This window comes from Rutidosis leptorrhynchoides, chromosome 6 (assembly GCF_046630445.1).
Source record: "Rutidosis leptorrhynchoides isolate AG116_Rl617_1_P2 chromosome 6, CSIRO_AGI_Rlap_v1, whole genome shotgun sequence".
NCBI classification, from domain to species: Eukaryota; Viridiplantae; Streptophyta; class Magnoliopsida; order Asterales; family Asteraceae; genus Rutidosis; species Rutidosis leptorrhynchoides.
In genome coordinates this window covers 405,617,306-405,639,038 of record NC_092338.1, presented here as the reverse complement: position 1 = coordinate 405,639,038, position 21,733 = coordinate 405,617,306, and the positions used below count along the sequence as shown (strand labels likewise).

Below are 21,733 nucleotides of genomic sequence, written 5' to 3'. Positions count from 1 at the left end.
GCAAACTGAGTAACATAGTTATATGGCACATACAACACAACAGGGAACATCATAAAATACATACCAAATATGATATGACCACCTATATCACGCATCATCCTCTTGAATTCAAGTCTAGCAGTCGAGAATATTGAAAAGTTGGAGTAGAGATTTTTGGATCGAAGATACAATCACAATTTTGAGTGCTATCTCCAAGGGCAGCCACCTTCAAAATTGCACTTTGGAATAAATGAATTGCAGGTTGAAAGTGTAGATTCATTTCAAGGGCGGGAAAAGAATTAGTACATAATTTTGTCATGTGTTACAAGTAATGAACATCATCAGGGTATTGGATTTCTCAATGATCCACGCAGGCATGAACTTTGTATAGCATGAACATTGTAAAAATTAAACTACTTAACTAAACTTTCATCAACTAATAATATATCAATACAACCCATGGAAATAAGAGAGTGGTAACTTATTTTCCTTTTTACAAAAAAAAAAATTAATAATAAATAAAAAAAAAAAATAGACTTGAATGACAAGCAAATAGGCCGGCATCACATGATGGTGCACACGTTCATTCCTTCATAATTAGAATATGGGTCGTGATACTCTTGATACGAATATGATGGCACATAGTTTGCCCGTGTTAGAGGAGGATTTTGGTAGTCATAGGTTGTATTGTAATCGCAAGACGTGTAACCAATCTGAGGTGGCACGCCGTTAGGGTAATAACGATCGTTATTGGTTTCATAATAAGGAATATTAAGCATCGATGACCTGTAACCATCTCTATAAGCGGGGGGCAGATGAGTACGTGATGTTGAACCACCACCGTAGTTGTAGTACCTGGGTCGACGACTTGGTGGTAGTGATGGATGATTCATTTTAACACTAACCATCTCAGCATGCTTATTATCTGTACGCATTATTGCCTTCAATAGTATGGTTGGATCAACTTGTCCTGTTACTTTGAAATTGTTTCCTTCAGCCTCCCAGTTGATCGAATAAACACCTACAACCCACAATTGATGATCAAAACATCACAATCTACCAAAACTTCACCTCTTTTGACCAATTAACCCCCTTGACCCGTTTCCCACATCTCGTCTTACTTACTTAATAAACCCTATTAGTCCTATGGATGAAAATGGATGTCCGATCCATCGGATATCCATCTGATCCGATCCATTTAAATGGATATGGATGATCTAAATGGATGATCAGCGGATATGGATGATGTGAAAAAGTAGTGGATCGGGTATGGATGATAATTTCTCATCCATGGATACATCAATTTACCACCCGAAATACATATATACATATTTACTCAAATATATGCGTTTACAGTTACATATCATTATATATATGTACACTATAAACTAGTAAAATGTTATCGAAAATATAAATTGTGAAGATGCAACTATGTGAATAGTATTAAATTCGTATATCTTGCATATATTACATATATTTGTTAAAAATACTTTGATGATTTCATTTCATAAGAGGAATATTTTTAGAAAAACTTAACATCCAACAGATAATGGATGAATTATATTTAAATGGATATGAATATAGATATGGATTTTAAAAAATAAATGGATATGGATATGGATATAAGCTCACCCGATCCATATCCGATCCATTGACATCCCTACGTGGGTAGGAGTAATTAACAAAATTGATGCATTATCAAGTAAATATAGCCTCGAGCTATGTTGGTAGGTTAGTTTTCTGTCCTCGAGCCCTGTCCGTGTTTTTTTTTTCTTTTTTGTTGTATCATGTTTATTCTTTGTCTCTTCCCGAGATAAAGTTTTTGTTATAAAGTTTTCATTTTTTTGCCAAAAAAAAAAAAAAAAGTAAATATAGCCTCAACCTTTATCATCTTAATACATAAAGTTTATAAATAAACTAGCTTAAAGTGCAAACTTTAAAGAAAACCATTAATCCCCATCCTATATGATCAGCAACAAGTTACATGAACATTAACGGAAAATATATATACAAAAAAACGAAACCTTACCTACAATGGAACGTAAGACTTCAGCTATCTTCGTCTTACATGCACCCCAGTCAGAGTGGATCTTGAGACAACATTCCTTCAAAACCAAATATAATATCAGTTAAAAAACAAGTAATTAGTTTATTTTTATAATAATTTATAATATAATATATACGATCACATTAACAAATAGAATGAATTATATGTGCTTTAAAAAAAGTACTGTATAAGCGTATGGAGGTTCCATGAAGATAGAGGTTGATTCTTCAGAAGGAAAAAAAAAAAATCAAGAGATTGAAAATTGTTAATCTTGATCAACTAAAAACGAAATGAAGATGAGAATTGATTTTTCAGAGTGAAAATTGTTAATCTTGAAACTAAAAACCGAATCTAATATGTGTAAGTAAGTTGGCGTTTAAAAAGTAGGTATTATGGCTTGTTTTTGGAAGAAAAAAAAAAAAATCAAAGGTAATTAAACCAGCAATCCAAAACGGCAAATAAAATGGAGTATTGTGAAAAATGATGAAGATTTTTACTTAATAAAAAGGATCATGTCTCTAAATAACTTCCATAAAAAATCACGTAGATAAACTTACTTTGAAAGCCCGTGAAGTTGCATAATTATTATTATTATCTTTTCATATTAAAAAAATGCTCAATTTTATAAATTCCTAAAAATGAATTAACTAATTTGGGAAGGATAAAGTATTTGTTTAATTCAGTTTTGACTGTTGCGCATTTTTTTTTTTTTTTTTTTTTTTTGTGAAAAAAGGTTTAAATCTTGTAGTGATCAAGATAAGTTTAAAAACGATCACAGATTAATCCGGTTAGATTGCATATATCATAACAAACTAGTCTTGGTACACCAGTAGAAAGGTGGTTGTTTAATCATATACATTTGTTTTCCAGTCTACTTTGGGAATCGTTGCAAGTAATATTAGAGATGGATATGTTGATTGTATATAGAAATCGGGGAGGGAAAACTAGTGTAGTGTCTTGGTACATCGGGAGACCTTTTTACTCTTCACGTGATCATATTTTATTCATGGGAAGAAATATTGAAAGTTGAAATGATCAAGATAAACTAGAGTGATACAAATTATTCGATAACAGAAATGCTCTATACACATTTAGACATGTAAAGTGAGTAATGCGTACTTGTATGGTACATACACAGCAGGGAACACCATAAAATACATACGAGTGGGAAATACAATATGACCACCTATATCACCCATCATCATCATCCTCTTGAATCCAAGTCTATTTTGGATTGAAGATAGAATCATAATTTTGAGTGGTGTCTCCATGGGCAGCCACCTTCAAAAGCATGTTCAAGTACATCTTCCATTCTCTTTGCCAGTAGTATCTACATCAATCAAGTACTCTAATGGGTCAATTTTAGTCTGACTTGACACAGACCAGGTTTGGTTAACTTAGCACGCAAACGTTTTTTTTTTTTTTTTTTTTTTTTTTGACATTTTCTAAATTCTACTCCGTAAGGTTAAACAATGTGCCAGTTATTCTCTATGCACTTGTATACACCATGACTTTCTATATGACTCAAATCAACTCACTATATTTTTGTAAAAGACACCTCTACCACATTAAAAAAACTTATTTCCTTTTATTTATTAATTTTAATATAAAATATAAAATATTACCTCCATACTTCCAAGAACAGCTGCAGGCACTTCAGCCAAGTCTTTAAAATTTCTCTCGGGCAGAATTACTCTCTTAAGCCCATTACGATGTGCAGCCAATACCTGTCCAATTGCATCGCATGTTAAATAATAGTCCAAACATAATAGACAAAGGGGGTGTTTGGAAATTGAAACAAGTTATAGATATTTGAAGTCACAATTATCAATCATCATATTTTGGATAAACATTGTGGAGAATAATGGCTGACCTTATCTTTGACTCCACCTACAGGTAAAACTAGGCCCCGCAAAGTCATCTCGCCTGTCATTGCTGTATCTGATCTCACCCGTCTACGACTAAAGAGTGAAACGAGCGAGGTGACAAGTGTCACACCAGCCGACGGTCCATCTTTGGGAACCGCACCCGCAGGGAAATGTATATGAACATCCCGTCCTTCAAGTAGATTATTACTTTCTTCTGCAGACGCCAAATTAAGCTCCGCTGCCCTAGCTCTTACCTTTGTCCAAATAAAAGGACACGGCCACATGATTAATTAATAAACATACATAATCCACTAAAAACCCCTAAAAGTCACCTGGTTTGACCCGTAAGACAACCTACCCATTTTCCCACCTCTAATAACAATGACTCTCATATTCTCATCCACTATTCCCAGGGCGTTGAATTTTTTTCTTTTATGAACTTAAGAAATAATTAAAATAAAAACCTAAAATGAAAAAAGAAAGATACCCAAGTCAATGCTATTTGTGCTGATTCTTTGATGACATCACCCAGTTGACCCGTAAGGTGCAGATCACCCTTACCCACCATTGATGTAGCTTCGACGAACTGAACTTCTCCACCAAAGGAGGTCCAAACTAGCCCAACACAAACCCCGGGTGTCGAAACTCTCTCTGCGGCTTCTTTATCATCAAACTTTGGAGGCTGCATTCAGTTCAATATAAACATTTAAAAAAGAAACTTTGTGATAAATGTTATTATTCTGACTAGAAAACGCTTGAAGACATAACATTCATCGATAAATGTTATTCCTGATAACATTCATCGTGATGCATATTATTCTTCGAGCGTTTTTTTAGGGTTTAGAAATTAGGGTTTAGAGTTTTGGTTTAGGGGTTTAGGATTTAGATTTAGGGATTAGATTGAGTTTTTAACACAAAGCGTTTAGAGTTTAGGGTTTATGGACTAAACACTAAACCTTAAACCCTAAACTCTAAATCGGGGAATTTAAAAAAAAAAAAATTCACAAAATGTGAAAAATAATCACTCGAAGAATAACATGCATCAGGATGAATGCTATCAAGAATAACATTTATCGATGCTGTTGCACGTAATTTTAATGTTTGTGAAATTATCTTTTTAAAAAACGAAAAAAAAAAAAAATTAAAATTTACTTCCCCTTCCCCAAAAAAAAAAGTCCTTCCCCTTGATTAGCCCCCATAATAATATAAATCACATGAACAGTGAAAGTACATACCCCTAGTACTTTTTCAAGCATTTCTTCATCCACAATTAACGGTGACATAACCCTAAATCCACTTGATATTTCATGATTATTAACACCCATTGGTAAAACTTCCATTTCCACTTCGGATCCACCTTCAGCAAGCCTACTCTCGAGCAACGGTGACGAAATCTGGTGAACATCTTTATTAAGTGGGACCATCGTATGCTCTTGTTCTGCTACTCGAACTGCTGCTGCACGAGCCAACGATGCAATGTTTCTCTCAAGGTTCCTCACACCAGCTTCTCTAGTGTATCTTTGAATTATAAGCTTCACCATCGCCTACCATACATACAACAAATGTAAGATGCTAAATCTATATGTGTGTGTGTGTATATGTATATATATGTGTGTATGTGTGTGGTGTGTGTGCGTGTGCGTGTATACACACACACACAAGTATATATAATATATACACACAGATATACATATACACATTAATACGGTATATAAAATAGGAGATTAAGTAATTCATGCCTCGGGAACTTTGAGGAAATCAGAATTTAATCCATGCTGAGTCAGCACGCGTGGGATGAGGTGGCGCATTGCTATTTTAAGTTTTTCTTCAGGGGTGTATCCGGGAAGCTCGATGACTTCCATCCTGTCTAATAGTGGTGGAGGAATTGGCTGTGCTCTATTAGCGGTAGCCACGAAAATCACTTTTGACAAGTCAAAAGGAACATTTAAATAGCTTTGACCCGTGAATTAAGGAAATCAATTACTGAAACAAACTGGGAATACCCTTATAGTCAAATGGGTCCACCATAAAAAATCCGAAAAAAGATAACTTTTTTTTAGTTTATCATAATTGCAAAAGTTGTAGTAATACTATTTGTCGCATCTAATGAAGGATACTGATCATTAAAACTTTTATTTTGTTCAGGGTCGAGAACCTCCAATAGCGCTGAAGCAGGATCACCACGTACATCAGATCCTGTTTTATCAATCTCATCCAGTAACATAACGGGATTGCAAACCGCAACTTTCTGAAAAAAAAAAAAAAAAAAAAAAAAAAAAAAGGGTCACATCAATATAATGAATAAAATTCTTTATTAATTATGATGAAAAAATCTGTAAACTTGATTACTTTTAGTCCATCAATGAGTCGGCCCGGCATGCTTCCAATGTAAGTCCTTCTATGCCCTCTAATATCAGCCTCATCTTTAACGCCACCAAGTGATATGCGTACAAACTTTCGGCCCAAAGCAGCAGCGATCGATGATGCCAACGATGTTTTTCCAACTCCTGGTGGGCCCACAAAGCATAAGACGGGCCCTCTTGCATCTGGCTTCAGCTGCAATCCATAATACAAAATAAAAATAAAAAATGATTCACTATAAGTATCATAGCAGTAGATTATTATAGAACAATGAAGTTGATTGTTTTATTTAACCTTGCGAACAGCTAAATATTCAATAATTCTTTGTTTGACTTTTTCTAAACCGTAATGGTCACTGTCGAGACGCTCTTTTGCAGCTTTTAAGTCTAACTCTACTTCTTCACTAGTTGCCTGCCATGGCAGATCAGCAAGAAGCTCAAGGTAAACACGAGAACTGTTATATCCAGGTTGTTGAGGTTGCATTTTCTTCAGTCTCCTGTTAAAACATTTAGCTTATCAATTACAAATGACCAAAAGTGGAATCAAAACAAGAGAGTATATATGCTACTAGAAGCTATTACATGATTACATATAAGCCTTCAACACAGTTTGATTATGAATAATGTCTTCTAGAGGTGGAAAGATGAACAGATAAAGCGGGCCCGATTCCATAAAGTTTTGTATACGGTTGCATTGACCAAACACACTTTAATATTATTCTAATAAAAAGCATACCTTAATTCTCTCTGTGCATGTTTCCAGACATTTGGAGGCATCCCAGCTGCTTGCATTTTTTTTTCAAGTCCAGCTACATCATCATCTTCATCATCATTATCACCAAGTTCTTCTTTAATAGCCCTCATCTGCTTATTACAAAAATTTACAACTAAAAATTAACAGAGATGGTAAATACAAATCCAGATCAACACATACATATATATTAGAAAATATAAAAACCTACCTGTTGACGAAGAAGATACTCTTTTTGTGACTTGGACAGCTGTCCTTCAACCTTTTTGGTTATCTTCTCTGCCACACGTATCGACTGTTACAAGTAATAAACCCATCACACAACTAATAACCAATAAACTTCTAAACTTACAATATTCAAAAGAAAAACATTTCGACAAACATCAATCACTTGATATGTTTATATAATAACCATATAAGGTTACCTGCAAATGTCTATCAACTAGTTCTGTGGCTTTTGAAAGCCTAACTTTAACATCAACAGAATCCAACATCGAAAGCTGTTCTTCAAAACTAATCTCAAAGCTAGCAACAAATATGTCTGCCAGTTTGTCCAGTGGGACCGTTTCCAGAAGTATTTTGGTCCTCCCTCCAGTTTTTTGTTTCTATAAAGTACATTAACAAAAAACAAAAAAAAAGATCAATAAACCTGATATATTTTAACAGACTAAGCACATATTTTTAATCCATAAACTTCAGTATTAATATCTTGAGGGGAGAATTTAAACCATACACCAAGCAATCAGAAAGCATAAATTTTAAGTGACCAGTGACAATGTCAGAACAATCTTTAGATATGTATGTATGTATGTATGTATGTATGTATGTATGTATGTATGTATGTATGTATGTATGTATGTATGTATATATATATATATATACACACACACACACACACACACACACACAATAATCCTAGGGGGTTGAGTCCACTCAAATTTGACTTTAAGAGTACTTGATCAGATTCCTACGTCAAACTGTACGGATTGCAATTTCCATATTCTTTCTTTGCATTTTCAATTATAAAACTCTCCTACTAATTATAAATAATATCCAGATGCATTATAGCTTTTTCAAAGGTCAAGTGTAATTTAGAATGTTTAGTGACAAACTACAAGACATTTAGGTTTGTGACATTCATCTCCAAGGTGGTAATAACTTGCCACTTGGAGATCAAGGCTTTAAATCCACTAACACTTGCCTATTTAATTTTTATTTTTATGATAACTGACCTAATTCAAGTTGAACCATGTGCATATAAGTGAAATCAAAACAAAATGAATATTATATAAAGCTTATCGACGTGACTAATCATATAAATTATGTTCAACAAGAAAATATTGAGCATAATATATCATTAGAGTATGATTATTCAGTATTACCTGCTCAAGAACAGAAATAAGCTCCATGGCAGTTACTTTAAATTGACGAGACAATGTTATGAAATCAGGGTCTTGTTCAACACGCTCCATCTCTTAATAAGATTAAAAAATATATTAGTAAGAAAACATGGTGAACATGTGCAGATTTTTTAATAGGTTTGTAAGGTATACCAGCTTTTGTCATATCAAGAGGTGATATACGCGCAGTAGAATATGCCCCCTTTGTATTAAGCTCCTGGACACTAAATCTGCATAAACCTTCAAGAACAACTGTGTATGTCACCCTCCCACTTGGTTTCTCAACTCCTCTTGACAAATGTAATGCACGAGCTGCAACACCCCTAAAATTGAAATTTAAGACTACACATCACATCATGAACACATAATTTATACCTAATAAGTAATAATAATCTTTTGAAAATTATCAGCAATTATACTTTTAGTAATGTACCTTGTATGCCAATGAATAGGTTCTTGTTGACTTTTTCCATCAATCTTGTGAGAGTCTGACAAGCCAATTTGAGCTTTTAAGCTTCTATCTCCTAAATTTGTCCCTGAATCAAAATATCATTACGAGTTACATTCTAGTAAGTTAACCTTATCCTAAAATAAGTAAACAATATATCATATTCTCAGTAACCTTGTGTTAACATGGAACCCACTGAAATCGTCTCTGCAGCATCTCGAACTGGCAAAATACCAATGATACCCTTCTCTTCCCTCTGCCACAATTCTTGTTCCACCAATTTCACACTGCAGTTATCAGAATCATGAATCACAATCAACATATAACACTACAAAGATCACTACACCATTTATACCTATCCATAAAATAATTTGTTTGTACACTAGTAGCCTAGTAGGGACCCACTGTACCCGTGTACCAAACAGGGGTGAAGCGGCAGCGGCTAATTCTAAAGATATAGTATCAAACGCTTTATATGAATTATTAGATTAGATGCTGAGGAAGGATTGAATAAGAATATGAAGTACGTTAAGTTTTCTAATTTGAAACGCGCGAGCTAACAATTTTAAAAATAGTTTATTACTTTTATGACCTTATCAATTTTAACCTGTTAATGCATCAAAGTTAATAAAAGCATAGTTTCTTATATCCACATATGTCATACAAAATTTGCATCTATGCGTCTATATATAAATATTAGTGACATACACACAAAAATGTCAACTTTGTAAATTCGAATATTGCATACTCCATATTGTTTTAACAGCAGTTTGGGATCACACGGGAGACTAAACCACCCACGCGTTCATCTCCCGCAGTTGCATAACCCGCGCCCAACTGCTGCCCAAGAGGAAACCCGACCCAATTCGAGGGCATCGGCAGTAAAACCCCCCTCCCCCAGGGGCAACCTTGTGTGCAATGCAAACTCCTGTCTCTCGCTAAGAGAGTCAGGCACTACCACATGAGCTACAAGGTTTGTATACTCCATATTTTATATTTCTCTTATTTGAAACTAAAAAAAAAAAAAAATGACTGTTGTTACCATTCCTGTCATGATAGTATTCTCAATTCCTACAAGAAACTCTGTACATGTGTGTGTATTTTTATTTTATTTTATTTTATTTTTGAAACGGCTACATATGCGTCTGTATGTATAATCTCAGTTATCTAGCTCAGATTAACTTCACAATTTATTTATCATCAATTAATTAAACCAGTAACCCTAATTAACACTCCCAGCTATAAAATTTAATCAGCTAAATTTTCAATCAACCTCAAATTCAATCCTATCCTATCATATTCCAGTTCAGCTAAACAACACACATATATATATTATATTAACAGATAAAAAGTTAGCTAGAAAACAGAATAGCGACCGGTATTTAGGTTAATCGATAAAATTGAGCAGACAGCATGAAAATTAGAATTACCTGCTCGGAGATGTGCATCGAATTCGAATAATTGCACCAGGTAACAAAACTTTGTTTCTAAATGGAAGAATTCCAATTCGATTAGGAAGCTCCACCGAATCCGCCATATAAAAATTAATGATTACGATTACGAATTTATATATATTATATAAGGGTTTCAGGAAGGTAATAAAACAAACACGAAGAATCTCATTTATTTATATTATAGATATAGAAGATTTTTTTATTTTATAGGATATGAATAAAAAAATTGGTGAAGATGAAGAACGGTCCTCTGTTGGTTTACTTTCGCGATGGCTTTTCTATTCCTTAGGATTAGGAATTTTAGCATTTAAAATTATATTATTATTATTATTATTATTATTAATTAATTAATTATTAACCTTTTATATACTAAAAGTGGTGCCAAAAGTTGTCGTTTCAGTTAAAGTGGTGCCAAAAGTTGTCGTTTCAGTTATATCTGAACGTAGTTTTGAGTTTGCGTTCACATTACAAACGGTCCTTAAACCTCTCCTATATTTCTACAACGGTCCCTCAAATTTACTCTTTTTAATGGGTACAGAGTGTAAATATATAATTTAATTAAAATATAAGAAATTAATTCCACCCGAATTAATAACGGGCCCTATCTTCTCGCTGGGTGCGAGTTAAATTTTTCAGAGACCGCCGTTCAACTCGGAAAAATCTTACGAATCCAACGGGACTAACTATACGCGAAACGGACACTTCTAAAAAAACGCTAAACACAATGACAACTCGTATCTTCCCGCTCAGCACGAGTTCAATTTTTTCGACGGCAGCGTCAGACTCGAAATAATTTTATGAAAAAAACGATACTAACTACGTTCGAAACGGACACTTTTTAAAAAAACGCTAAACACAACGACAGCCTGTATCTTCCTGCTCGCCGCGAGTTAAATTTTTTCGCCAGCACCATTAGGCTCGAAATAATTTTATCAACAAAACGAAACTAACTACGTTCGAACCGGACGAATTTTAAAAAACACTAAAGACGACGACACCAACAACTACGCATAACGGATGACCCGTTTTCCCTTCTATAAATAAAACTGCGTTAAATATGAATAGCGGCCGAAAGTCCCAGCCGCATCGCGCGGGCCGGTCCGGACTAGTTATTATTATTATTATTATTATAATATTAATATTAAATTAATTATTAATTAATTATTATTATTATTATATGGGAGGTAATTCTCACACATCACGTTTTGATTCATCCACACTTTTTCTTATAAATTTACAGTTATACCCCTTGAGAGTTGAACTTATATTATTATACTAAGTATAATTAAGGGCAGTTGAAATGTCCCGTTCTTATTGATTAAAAACGTTCCATATTAATTGATTTCGTTGCGAGGTTTTGACCTCTATATGAGACGTTTTTCAAAGACTGCATTCATTTTAAAACAACCCATAACCTTTATTTCATAAATAAAGGTTTAAAAAGCTTTATGTAGATTATCAAATAATGATAATCTAAAATATCCTGTTTACACACGACCATTACATAATGGTTTATAATACAAATATGTTACATCGAAATCAGTTTCTTGAATGCAGTTTTTACACAATATCATACAAACATGGACTCCAAATCTTGTCCTTATTTTAGTATGCAACAGCGGAAGCTCTTAATATTCACCTGAGAATAAACATGCTTTAAATGTCAACAAAAATGTTGGTGAGTTATAGGTTTAACCTATATATATCAAATCATAACAATAGACCACAAGATTTCATATTTCAATACACATCCCATACATAGAGATAAAAATCATTCATATGGTGAACACCTGGTAACCGACATTAACAAGATGCATATATAAGAATATCCCCATCATTCCGGGACACCCTTCGGATATGATATAAATTTCGAAGTACTAAAGCATCCGGTACTTTGGATGGGGTTTGTTAGGCCCAATAGATCTATCTTTAGGATTCGCGTCAATTAGGGTGTCTGTTCCCTAATTCTTAGATTACCAGACTTAATAAAAAGGGGCATATTCGATTTCGATAATTCAACCATAGAATGTAGTTTCACGTACTTGTGTCTATTTTGTAAATCATTTATAAAACCTGCATGTATTCTCATCCCAAAAATATTAGATTTTAAAAGTGGGACTATAACTCACTTTCACAGATTTTTACTTCGTCGGGAAGTAAGACTTGGCCACTGGTTGATTCACGAACCTATAACAATATATACATATATATCAAAGTATGTTCAAAATATATTTACAACACTTTTAATATATTTTGATGTTTTAAGTTTATTAAGTCAGCTGTCCTCGTTAGTAACCTACAACTAGTTGTCCACAGTTAGATGTACAGAAATAAATCGATAAATATTATCTTGAATCAATCCACGACCCAGTGTATACGTATCTCAGTATTGATCACAACTCAAACTATATATATTTTGGAATCAACCTCAACCCTGTATAGCTAACGCCAACATTCACATATAGAGTGTCTATGGTTGTTCCGAAATATATATAGATGTGTCGACATGATAGGTCGAAACATTGTATACGTGTCTATGGTATCTCAAGATTACATAATATACAATACAAGTTGATTAAGTTATGGTTGGAATAGATTTGTTACCAATTTTCACGTAGCTAAAATGAGAAAAATTATCCAATCTTGTTTTACCCATAACTTCTTCATTTTAAATCCGTTTTGAGTGAATCAAATTGCTATGGTTTCATATTGAACTCTATTTTATGAATCTAAAAAGAAAAAAGTATAGGTTTATAGTCGGAAGAATAAGTTACAAGTCATTTTTGTAAAGGTAGTCATTTCAGTCGAAAGAACGACGTCTAGATGACCATTTTAGAAAATGTACTTCCACTTTGAGTTTAACCATAATTTTTGGATATAGTTTCATGTTCATAATAAAAATCATTTTCTCAGAATAACAAATTTTAAATCAAAGTTTATCATAGTTTTTAATTAACTAACCCAAAATAGCCCGCGGTGTTACTACGACGGCGTAAATCTGGTTTTACGGTGTTTTTCGTGTTTCCAGGTTTTAAATCATTAAGTTAGCATATCATATAGATATAGAACATGTGTTTAGTTAATTTTAAAAGTCAAGTTAGAAGGATTAACTTTTGTTTGCGAACAAGTTTAGAATTAACTAAACTATGTTCTAGTGATTACGAGTTTAAACATTCGAATAAGATAGCTTTATATGTATGAATCGAATGATGTTATGAACATCATTACTACCTTAAGTTCCTTGGATAAACCTACTGGAAAAGAGAAAAATGGATCTAGCTTCAATGGATCCTTGGATGGCTCGAAGTTCTTGAAGCAGAATCATGACACGAAAACAAGTTCAAGTAAGATCATCACTTGAAATAAGATTGTTATAGTTATAGAAATTGAACCAAAGTTTGAATATGATTATTACCTTGTATTAGAATGATAACCTACTGTAAGAAACAAAGATTTCTTGAGGTTGGATGATCACCTTACAAGATTGGAAGTGAGCTAGCAAACTTGAAAGTATTCTTGATTTTATGAAACTAGAACTTTTGGAATTTATGAAGAACACTTAGAACTTGAAGATAGAACTTGAGAGAGATCAATTAGATGAAGAAAATTAAAGAATGAAAGTGTTTGTAGGTGTTTTTGGTCGTTGGTGTATGGATTAGATATAAAGGATATGTAATTTTGTTTTCATGTAAATAAGTCATGAATGATTACTTATATTTTTGTAATTTTATGAGATATTTCATGCTAGTTGCCAAATGATGGTTCCCACATGTGTTAGGTGACTCACATGGGCTGCTAAGAGCTGATCATTGGAGTGTATATACCAATAGTACATACATCTAAAAGCTGTGTATTGTACGAGTACGAATACGGGTGCATACGAGTAGAATTGTTGATGAAACTGAACGAGGATGTAATTGTAAGCATTTTTGTTAAGTAGAAGTATTTTGATAAGTGTATTGAAGTCTTTCAAAAGTGTATAAATACATATTAAAACACTACATGTATATACATTTTAACTGAGTCGTTAAGTCATCGTTAGTCGTTACATGTAAGTGTTGTTTTGAAACCTTTAGGTTAACGATCTTGTTAAATGTTGTTAACCCAATATTTATAATATCAAATGAGATTTTAAATTATTATATTATCATGATATTATCATGTATGAATATCTCTTAATATGATATATATACATTAAATGTCTTTACAACGATAATCGTTACATATATGTCTCGTTTAAAAATCATTAAGTTAGTAGTCTTGTTTATATGTATATAACTCATTGTTAATATAATTATGAAGATACTTACTTATCATAATCTCATGTTAACCATATGTATATCCATATATATATCGTCATGTCGTTTTTACAAGTTTTAACGTTCGTGAATCGCCGGTCAACTTGGGTGGTCAATTGTCTATATGAAACATATTTCAATTAATCAAGTCTTAACAAGTTTGATTGCTTAACATGTTGGAAACATTTAATCATGTAAATATCAATCTCAATTAATATATATGAACATGGAAAAGTTCGGGTCACTACAGTACCTACCCGTTAAATAAATTTCGTCCCGAAATTTTAAGCTGTTGAAGGTGTTGACGAATCTTCTAGAAATAGATGCGGGTATTTCTTCTTCATCTGATCTTCACGCTCCCAGGTGAACTCGAGTCCTCTACGAGCATTCCATCGAACCTTAACAATTGGTATCTTGTTTTGCTTAAGTCTTTTAACCTCACGATCCATTATTTCGACGGGTTCTTCGATGAATTGGAGTTTTTCGTTGATTTGGATTTCATCTAACGGAATAGTGAGATCTTCTTTAGCAAAACATTTCTTCAAATTCGAGACGTGGAAAGTGTTATGTACAGCCGCGAGTTGTTGAGGTAACTCAAGTCGGTAAGCTACTGGTCCGACACGATCAATAATCTTGAATGGTCCAATATACCTTGGATTTAATTTCCCTCGTTTACCAAATCGAACAAAGCCTTTCCAAGGTGCAACTTTAAGCATGACTATCTCTCCAATTTCAAATTCTATATCTTTTCTTTTAATGTCAGCGTAGCTCTTTTGTCGACTTTGGGCGGTTTTCAACCGTTGTTGAATTTGGATTATCTTATCGGTAGTTTCTTGTATAATCTCCGGACCCGTAATCTGTCTATCACCCACTTCACTCCAACAAATCGGAGACCTGCACTTTCTACCATAAAGTGCTTCAAACGGCGCCATCTCAATGCTTGAATGGTAGCTGTTGTTGTAGGAAAATTCTGCTAACGGTAGATGTCGATCCCAACTGTTTCCGAAATCAATAACACATGCTCGTAGCATGTCTTCAAGCGTTTGTATCGTCCTTTCACTCTGCCCATCAGTTTGTGGATGATAGGCAGTACTCATGTCTAGACGAGTTCCTAATGCTTGCTGTAATGTCTGCGAGAATCTTGAAATAAATCTGCCATCCCTATCAGAGATAATAGAGATTGGTATTCCATGTCTGGAGACGACTTCCTTCAAATACAGTCGTGCTAACTTCTCCATCTTGTCATCTTCTCTTATTGGCAGGAAGTGTGCTGATTTGGTGAGACGATCAACTATTACCCAAATAGTATCAAAACCACTTGCAGTCCTTATCATATACCCTATATATCAAGGTAATGGCCATCTACAAACTTTTTGCAATTTTTAATGATTTTGTAAAAAAAAATGTCAAGAAATTCTTAATTCAACTATTATTTGTGGATCGAACTTGTCATTTTACTTGCTAGTTAGTTATTTTATAAATAGGTTTTAACACCACTAACTACAAATTCTTACGTATTTTATGACATATTGATTTAATGGTTTGCGAGTTTTGTGGCATTTTTTGATTTTTCTCAACTCATAACCGTATTATTGTCTTTGTTTTAAAAATTCATAACGAATACAAATAGGTTGTAGTTTCGTTTTGATAATAATTCATGACCTCAAAATTCATATGTAAACACATTTTCTTCGCCACAAATTGTGTTGAATTTTGTGGCGAATGTGTTAGAAAAAGTTCAGTTGCAAATTGGGCTCATTTTCGAACGATGACAACAGAACGACGCTACGATTAAGACTTTCTAAATGCCTTATGCCAGTCAAGTAGTTTAGACGATGAAAAAGATATGTTATTATTATTGAAGGTGAATTTTGAACTTTCAGATTTTACGATTGACGCCATTTAATGCGGCGACAAAGGTGACTTTTTACCGAATTTTTTTAAGCCTCACTTTTTTACTCAAGCAAACCTTTTTTAATACGAATTTAACATTTATCATTAGTATTTAACTTCACTCCATTACAATGTTACGTCACAATCAAAAATCCATTTTTTTTTTATTCAAAAGAGCATCATCTGACTATGCGTCAAAGTCAAGATTAATGGTGGTCTAAGGTTTGTCATTAGCATTTTGCTAATACGTCTGTCTGATTTACATTAATGTTAGAAAAAGTACACAATCCATTTGGTTAAGAAAATGGATTATGCAAGCCCGTTGGCTTTGTTTTATACAAAACCTGGCCCAATAATAATTTGACCCATATAATTGCATACGCTTTTGGAGTTATTTCCGGTCACCGCTATTAAAATTGGTCGTCTTGCATTACTCTTCTTCTCCCCTTTATACATCCAACAAGAAAAAGCGAAAAACAATTTGTAGATCTTTTTTAATTTTGTACTTTGTAATTGTAATTGCAATTGTAACTGTAATAATCGTCGTTATTTCAATTTTCAAAGAAAACGTTCAAAAACTTTACAATTAGGGTTTCGTGATGGCGACAGCTTCACCTGCGTTAAGCAATAATAGTGCTGATACAACCTCAATCACCGGCTCCGGCAACGCTACCTCTGCCGTCGTAAGAACCACTGCAACCACCATCACTTCTCCGATGTCAATGAATAGTACGAGCATCAATAATTCGAAGAATCTTCGTGGTCTTAATAAACCTAAATGTCACATGTGCGGCAACGTCGCTCGTTCTAGGTTAATTTCATCCTCATTTTTCATACGATACATCTTAATTTCAGCTTGTATATTGTGTATGTTATATATTTTCCTTCTATATCTGTGTTTGTGTATAATTGAGATTTGGAAGCCTTAAGTTAAATGAAATAGACCTTTAATCTTGCAATTGAAACTATCTATATGTTTCGAGTGTATAGACAACTATTCGTGTAATTGAATTGTCACTACTGATCGAAATGCTTATTCGTTTACCGACGTATATCATTGCATATATGTTTCTAGCTCAACTATAATTGTCGTTGAGATGAGACTAATGTAAATAATTAAATAGATAAGTGGCATACCTTGGCAAATGCTATATGCTGTTGATAAGATGTTTATTAACCACTCGAAAGTGCACGTGAGTTTTGTAAATGTTAGAAATCAACCTATAGTGAGTACAGGAATGTGTTTACTAAAACATTTAAGTTAAGGATTTGAAAATTGATTGATTGATTTTATTGGTTATATTGGATTATGAAGTGATCCCTGATGTTGATGCGCAAGGTGGAGACGTACAATTGGAGGTATAGCCGTATAGGAGTCAGTCGGATTTAGCAAAGCTTAAAGTAATACTGTATATAAATAGGTCATTCGATAGTGAATATTTATATTTATTCCGCTGCCATGTGTCTATCTATAGATTTCTCAAATATGCATCTCCATGGGTCATGTCCATTCTATAGTTTTTCTGTTATTCAATAAGGAGTTCTATTTTTACCATCCAGGTGTACTTTTTAACATTATATTAGTTGTAAAACAACTTTTCAGGTGTCCGTTTCAGGCATGCAAAAGTTGCTGTGCAAAAGCTCAAAATCCATGCCATATACATGGTATAACAGCTAATAGGTGTAATGTTACATATCGATGCATGGCATTTTCCATTTTAAGATTTAACCACATGCACATGTAAGTTATTATTTAATTTTATGTTGACTTGCAGTGTTGAAGGCCGCTTCATCATTACCGGATAAGACACCGTCTTCAAAATCTATTTTGACAGATCAGCACTCAAATGAGACTCCTGTGTCTACGTAAGTTTTATGCATCAGCTATCCGATATTTTTGTTATATGCTCATTATTGGTTTGGAATCAAACCTTATGGATTTGCATTTCTGAGTGTACTTGGTTCAATACAGCTGAACCGAATTCGAAATTTGTGGCAAACCTAGCGAATCTGATAACTATGGTTTTAGTACCAGTATAGTAGACATATTGGTTTGCCATTAAGGACATATAGTGCATGGCAGCCATTAACTGAATTATTGCTAGGGAGGTTTGTAATTGGTTATTTATTTACTTTCCAATCCCTTTCTATATTAATACTGGTTTCTAAACTAGAGGTGGTGAAATGGTGAATCGAGTGGGCTGAATAATATAATTTGCCTATTGTGTTTAAATGGGCATTTCCATTTGAAACGCGTTGAGTTGACCCGAACAAGGGATGGCATCGGGCTAGGTTTGGGCCGGGTTTAGGCCGGGTTTAGGTAATCCCACTCCCAAACCCGATTAATATACCTAGTCCCAAACCCGGTCCCATGCCCGGCGGGTCCCCATCTATTTAGTAACCATCGGGTTTCGGGTTTTTCCACGGTTATTCGGGTCCCCATTTACTTACTAACTATCGGGTAAATGAGTGCTCTCACGGGTATTCGAGACTACATTTATAATAAATGTGGATATATTTGAAGTATTGAATCCATTTGCATTACTAAACTGCTTGTCCAGAAGCAAAGTTATATATCTAAAAGAAAATTGCCACACAAGTAGTTACAGTTATAGTTACATATTAATATAAGGACTTCATACAACACTTCTATAACCACTGACCAACACGTTACAACTTAGTAGTTACAATTATAGTTACAAAATTGTTTTTGTTAAGAAAAAAATGATAAATTGTAGTAACAAAATTTGTTTTTGTAAATTTTTATTTTATAGTATACGAAGTATAATATATAATTATTAAAATCTTAACTAGTCGGGTATACGAATTCGGGTATTTTAATCGGGTATACGGGCCGGCTAACCTTGTTTGTGTTTAAAACCGTCCCCAAACCCGAACCCGGATAAAATTTTAAAATCACTCCCATACCCAGCCCGCGGACCCGCAAACCCGGCCCAAAAATGTCGGGTTTCGGGTTTCCCCATCGGGTACGGGTCCTTTCGCTATCCCTACGAACACTATTGGCAAAATCTATTTTCAGTTTCATATGATTATATGTCATATCATATTGTGTCTAAATGGGCATTTCCGGTTGAAACGTGTTGAGTAGACATGAATGCTTTTGGCAAAATCTTTTTTCAGTTTCATATGGTTATAGATCATATTGTGTCTAAATGGGCATTTCCAGTTGAAACGAGTTGAGTTGACCCGAACACTTTTTGGCAAAAATATTCTCAGTTTCATACGATTATAGATTATATGTTATTTCAATAATACTGTAAGTTTTTAATAGATTTATGTAGGCAGTTTTTTTTTATATTTGCTTTCAAAAGTAAACGCTGGGAAAGTGAGAACCAAAATCGACCTACTTATAAGTTAATGGGTCTAATTGACTAAATTGCCACCTCTATTATATCCTTAATATTGCTACTATTTTTTCAGGAATGCACATAGAGTGACATCACTCCGGCAGCTCTCCAACAATTTTGCTCAATTCAACAATTTGCAAACTCCAACTCGTTCAAGAAAGCCAATGACAAGAAGGGTGCACACAATAATTCTTTTATAATAAATTTTATACTGTTATCAGTATGTTTTATGAAGTACCTCAACATAATGAATTTGCAACGTACAGGAGGCATACCAGCTAAATGATTGGAGGTTTTCGAAGTTAAAGGAATACAACGATAGGAACATCGAAATCGAAAACGAAGCTTTCGATAGATACTTGCAAAATGTCACTCTGTTAGAGGAAGTTTTTGCTGTAACTAACAAGTCGGAAGAACCCGTGTCAACTGAAGATGAAGTAGAACGAAAAACTGAAATGATCGTATCAAAGTTGAAATTGAAGCTTGTAGCAGACCCGACTAGAATTGAAAACTTCAGAGATAGAATAAGGTTCATAGTTCACAATGGTTTAAGAAAGCTTAAAAGTGAGACGCCAACTGGCAATGAAGAACACGAACCTGTTAACACACCTAAGAAAGCAAGGTATTCAACTCTAGTTGAACTCAACAAAAAACTAAGTAATGCTCGAACAATTGAAGATCTGAAATCTTGCCGCCTACTGAAAGCTCAGATTTTTAATCAACCCGAACAAAATTCAAGTGAAGAAGGTGAAAACATTGAGGATGCCAAGGTTGCAGAAAAAGCGCAAGGTTCCACCTCGAAATGGTTTAGCAAAAGTACAATTGATCAAGAAGCTCTTCGTGATATTGATGCACAATTTTGTTCCCTTGAGAAGATTGAATGTCTCTAAGATTTAGCTAATCATAAACACTACTCTATTTTAGTTTAATGATGCAGGGTTTAGAGTAAAGATTTGGATTACACTCGATAGTACCGCCTAATATTATTTAGACTTGCATTGATTAGATTGACAGTCTTTATTACTCTGTAGTAGATCGAACATTTGTGACTTGTTTGGTAATTAATGGTTGTGTATGTTTATACAAGTAATGATTGTAGGATTCAAGTCATTTGAATTTTGTTGTGGTATACCTGGATACCTGATTCACTTTGTGAACAGACTAATCACAGAACGACTAGTGGGCAGTTCGAAGTTGGCCATTTGGCCATTTCTCGGAGATCTGTTTATGCGATAAACATGAATGTTTGTAATATCGTATGTTAGTATTAGCTCAAGTCATTTAAATCATGTACAATTAGAGATCTAGAGCTATTCTCATTACCTAAATTACGATATGAGTCGGCTATAAATCTCGAGGCATGTTTCATTTTTTAGGGTTCATTGTTTATTTAAAATGAAATTGAACCCGGAAATACACCTAGACTAGAAAATTGAACTATTTAATTAGTTGAGTTATTATTTTTGGCATAAATCTATCTATATCTATAATCTATTATAATTGTTGGTAAAACTAAGATGAGGTTGTAGAATTGTATCTTCATTATTATTAATTAGTTGAATTATTATTTTTGGCATAAATCTATCTATATCTATAATCTACGGAGTATTATAATTGTTGGTAAAACTAAGATGAGGTTGTAGAATCATCATCATCATCATCATCATCATCATTATTAGACAAAATCCTGTAGCACTATTATTATTATTATTATTATTATTATTATTATTATTATTATTATAATAATAATAAACTTAAAAGTATTAAAACTTACAAAAAATTAGTGGGGAGCCTAGAGACAATCTGGGCCCCCACACCTCTAGCAATAGCAAAACCTATCCTAGTAAAAATATGAGCAGCAGCACCG

At 33.7% G+C, this 21,733-nt stretch overlaps 2 protein-coding genes across 2 annotated transcripts; one reads left to right on the top strand and one right to left on the bottom strand.

Moving 5' to 3' along the window:
- Positions 1-3,001: 3,001 nt before the first annotated feature.
- LOC139855879 (lon protease homolog 2, peroxisomal-like) lies at positions 3,002-10,566 on the bottom strand. Its single transcript, XM_071845121.1, has 17 exons — positions 10,284-10,566; positions 9,027-9,140; positions 8,839-8,946; positions 8,559-8,728; positions 8,388-8,479; positions 7,431-7,610; positions 7,217-7,300; positions 6,991-7,118; positions 6,550-6,751; positions 6,244-6,450; positions 6,012-6,142; positions 5,634-5,847; positions 5,130-5,438; positions 4,382-4,576; positions 3,900-4,148; positions 3,652-3,753; positions 3,002-3,356 (listed from the first exon to the last, which is right to left on the bottom strand). Exons 1-17 carry the CDS (start codon positions 10,388-10,390, stop codon positions 3,273-3,275), a joined length of 2,676 nt encoding a protein of 891 aa, XP_071701222.1. The 5' UTR covers positions 10,391-10,566; the 3' UTR covers positions 3,002-3,272.
- Positions 10,567-16,918: 6,352 nt separating this feature from the next.
- On the top strand, positions 16,919-20,871 carry LOC139855362 (uncharacterized). Its single transcript, XM_071844585.1, has 5 exons — positions 16,919-17,309; positions 18,102-18,163; positions 18,274-18,364; positions 19,940-20,042; positions 20,133-20,871. Exons 1-5 carry the CDS (start codon positions 17,098-17,100, stop codon positions 20,754-20,756), a joined length of 1,092 nt encoding a protein of 363 aa, XP_071700686.1. The 5' UTR covers positions 16,919-17,097; the 3' UTR covers positions 20,757-20,871.
- Positions 20,872-21,733: the final 862 nt, after the last annotated feature.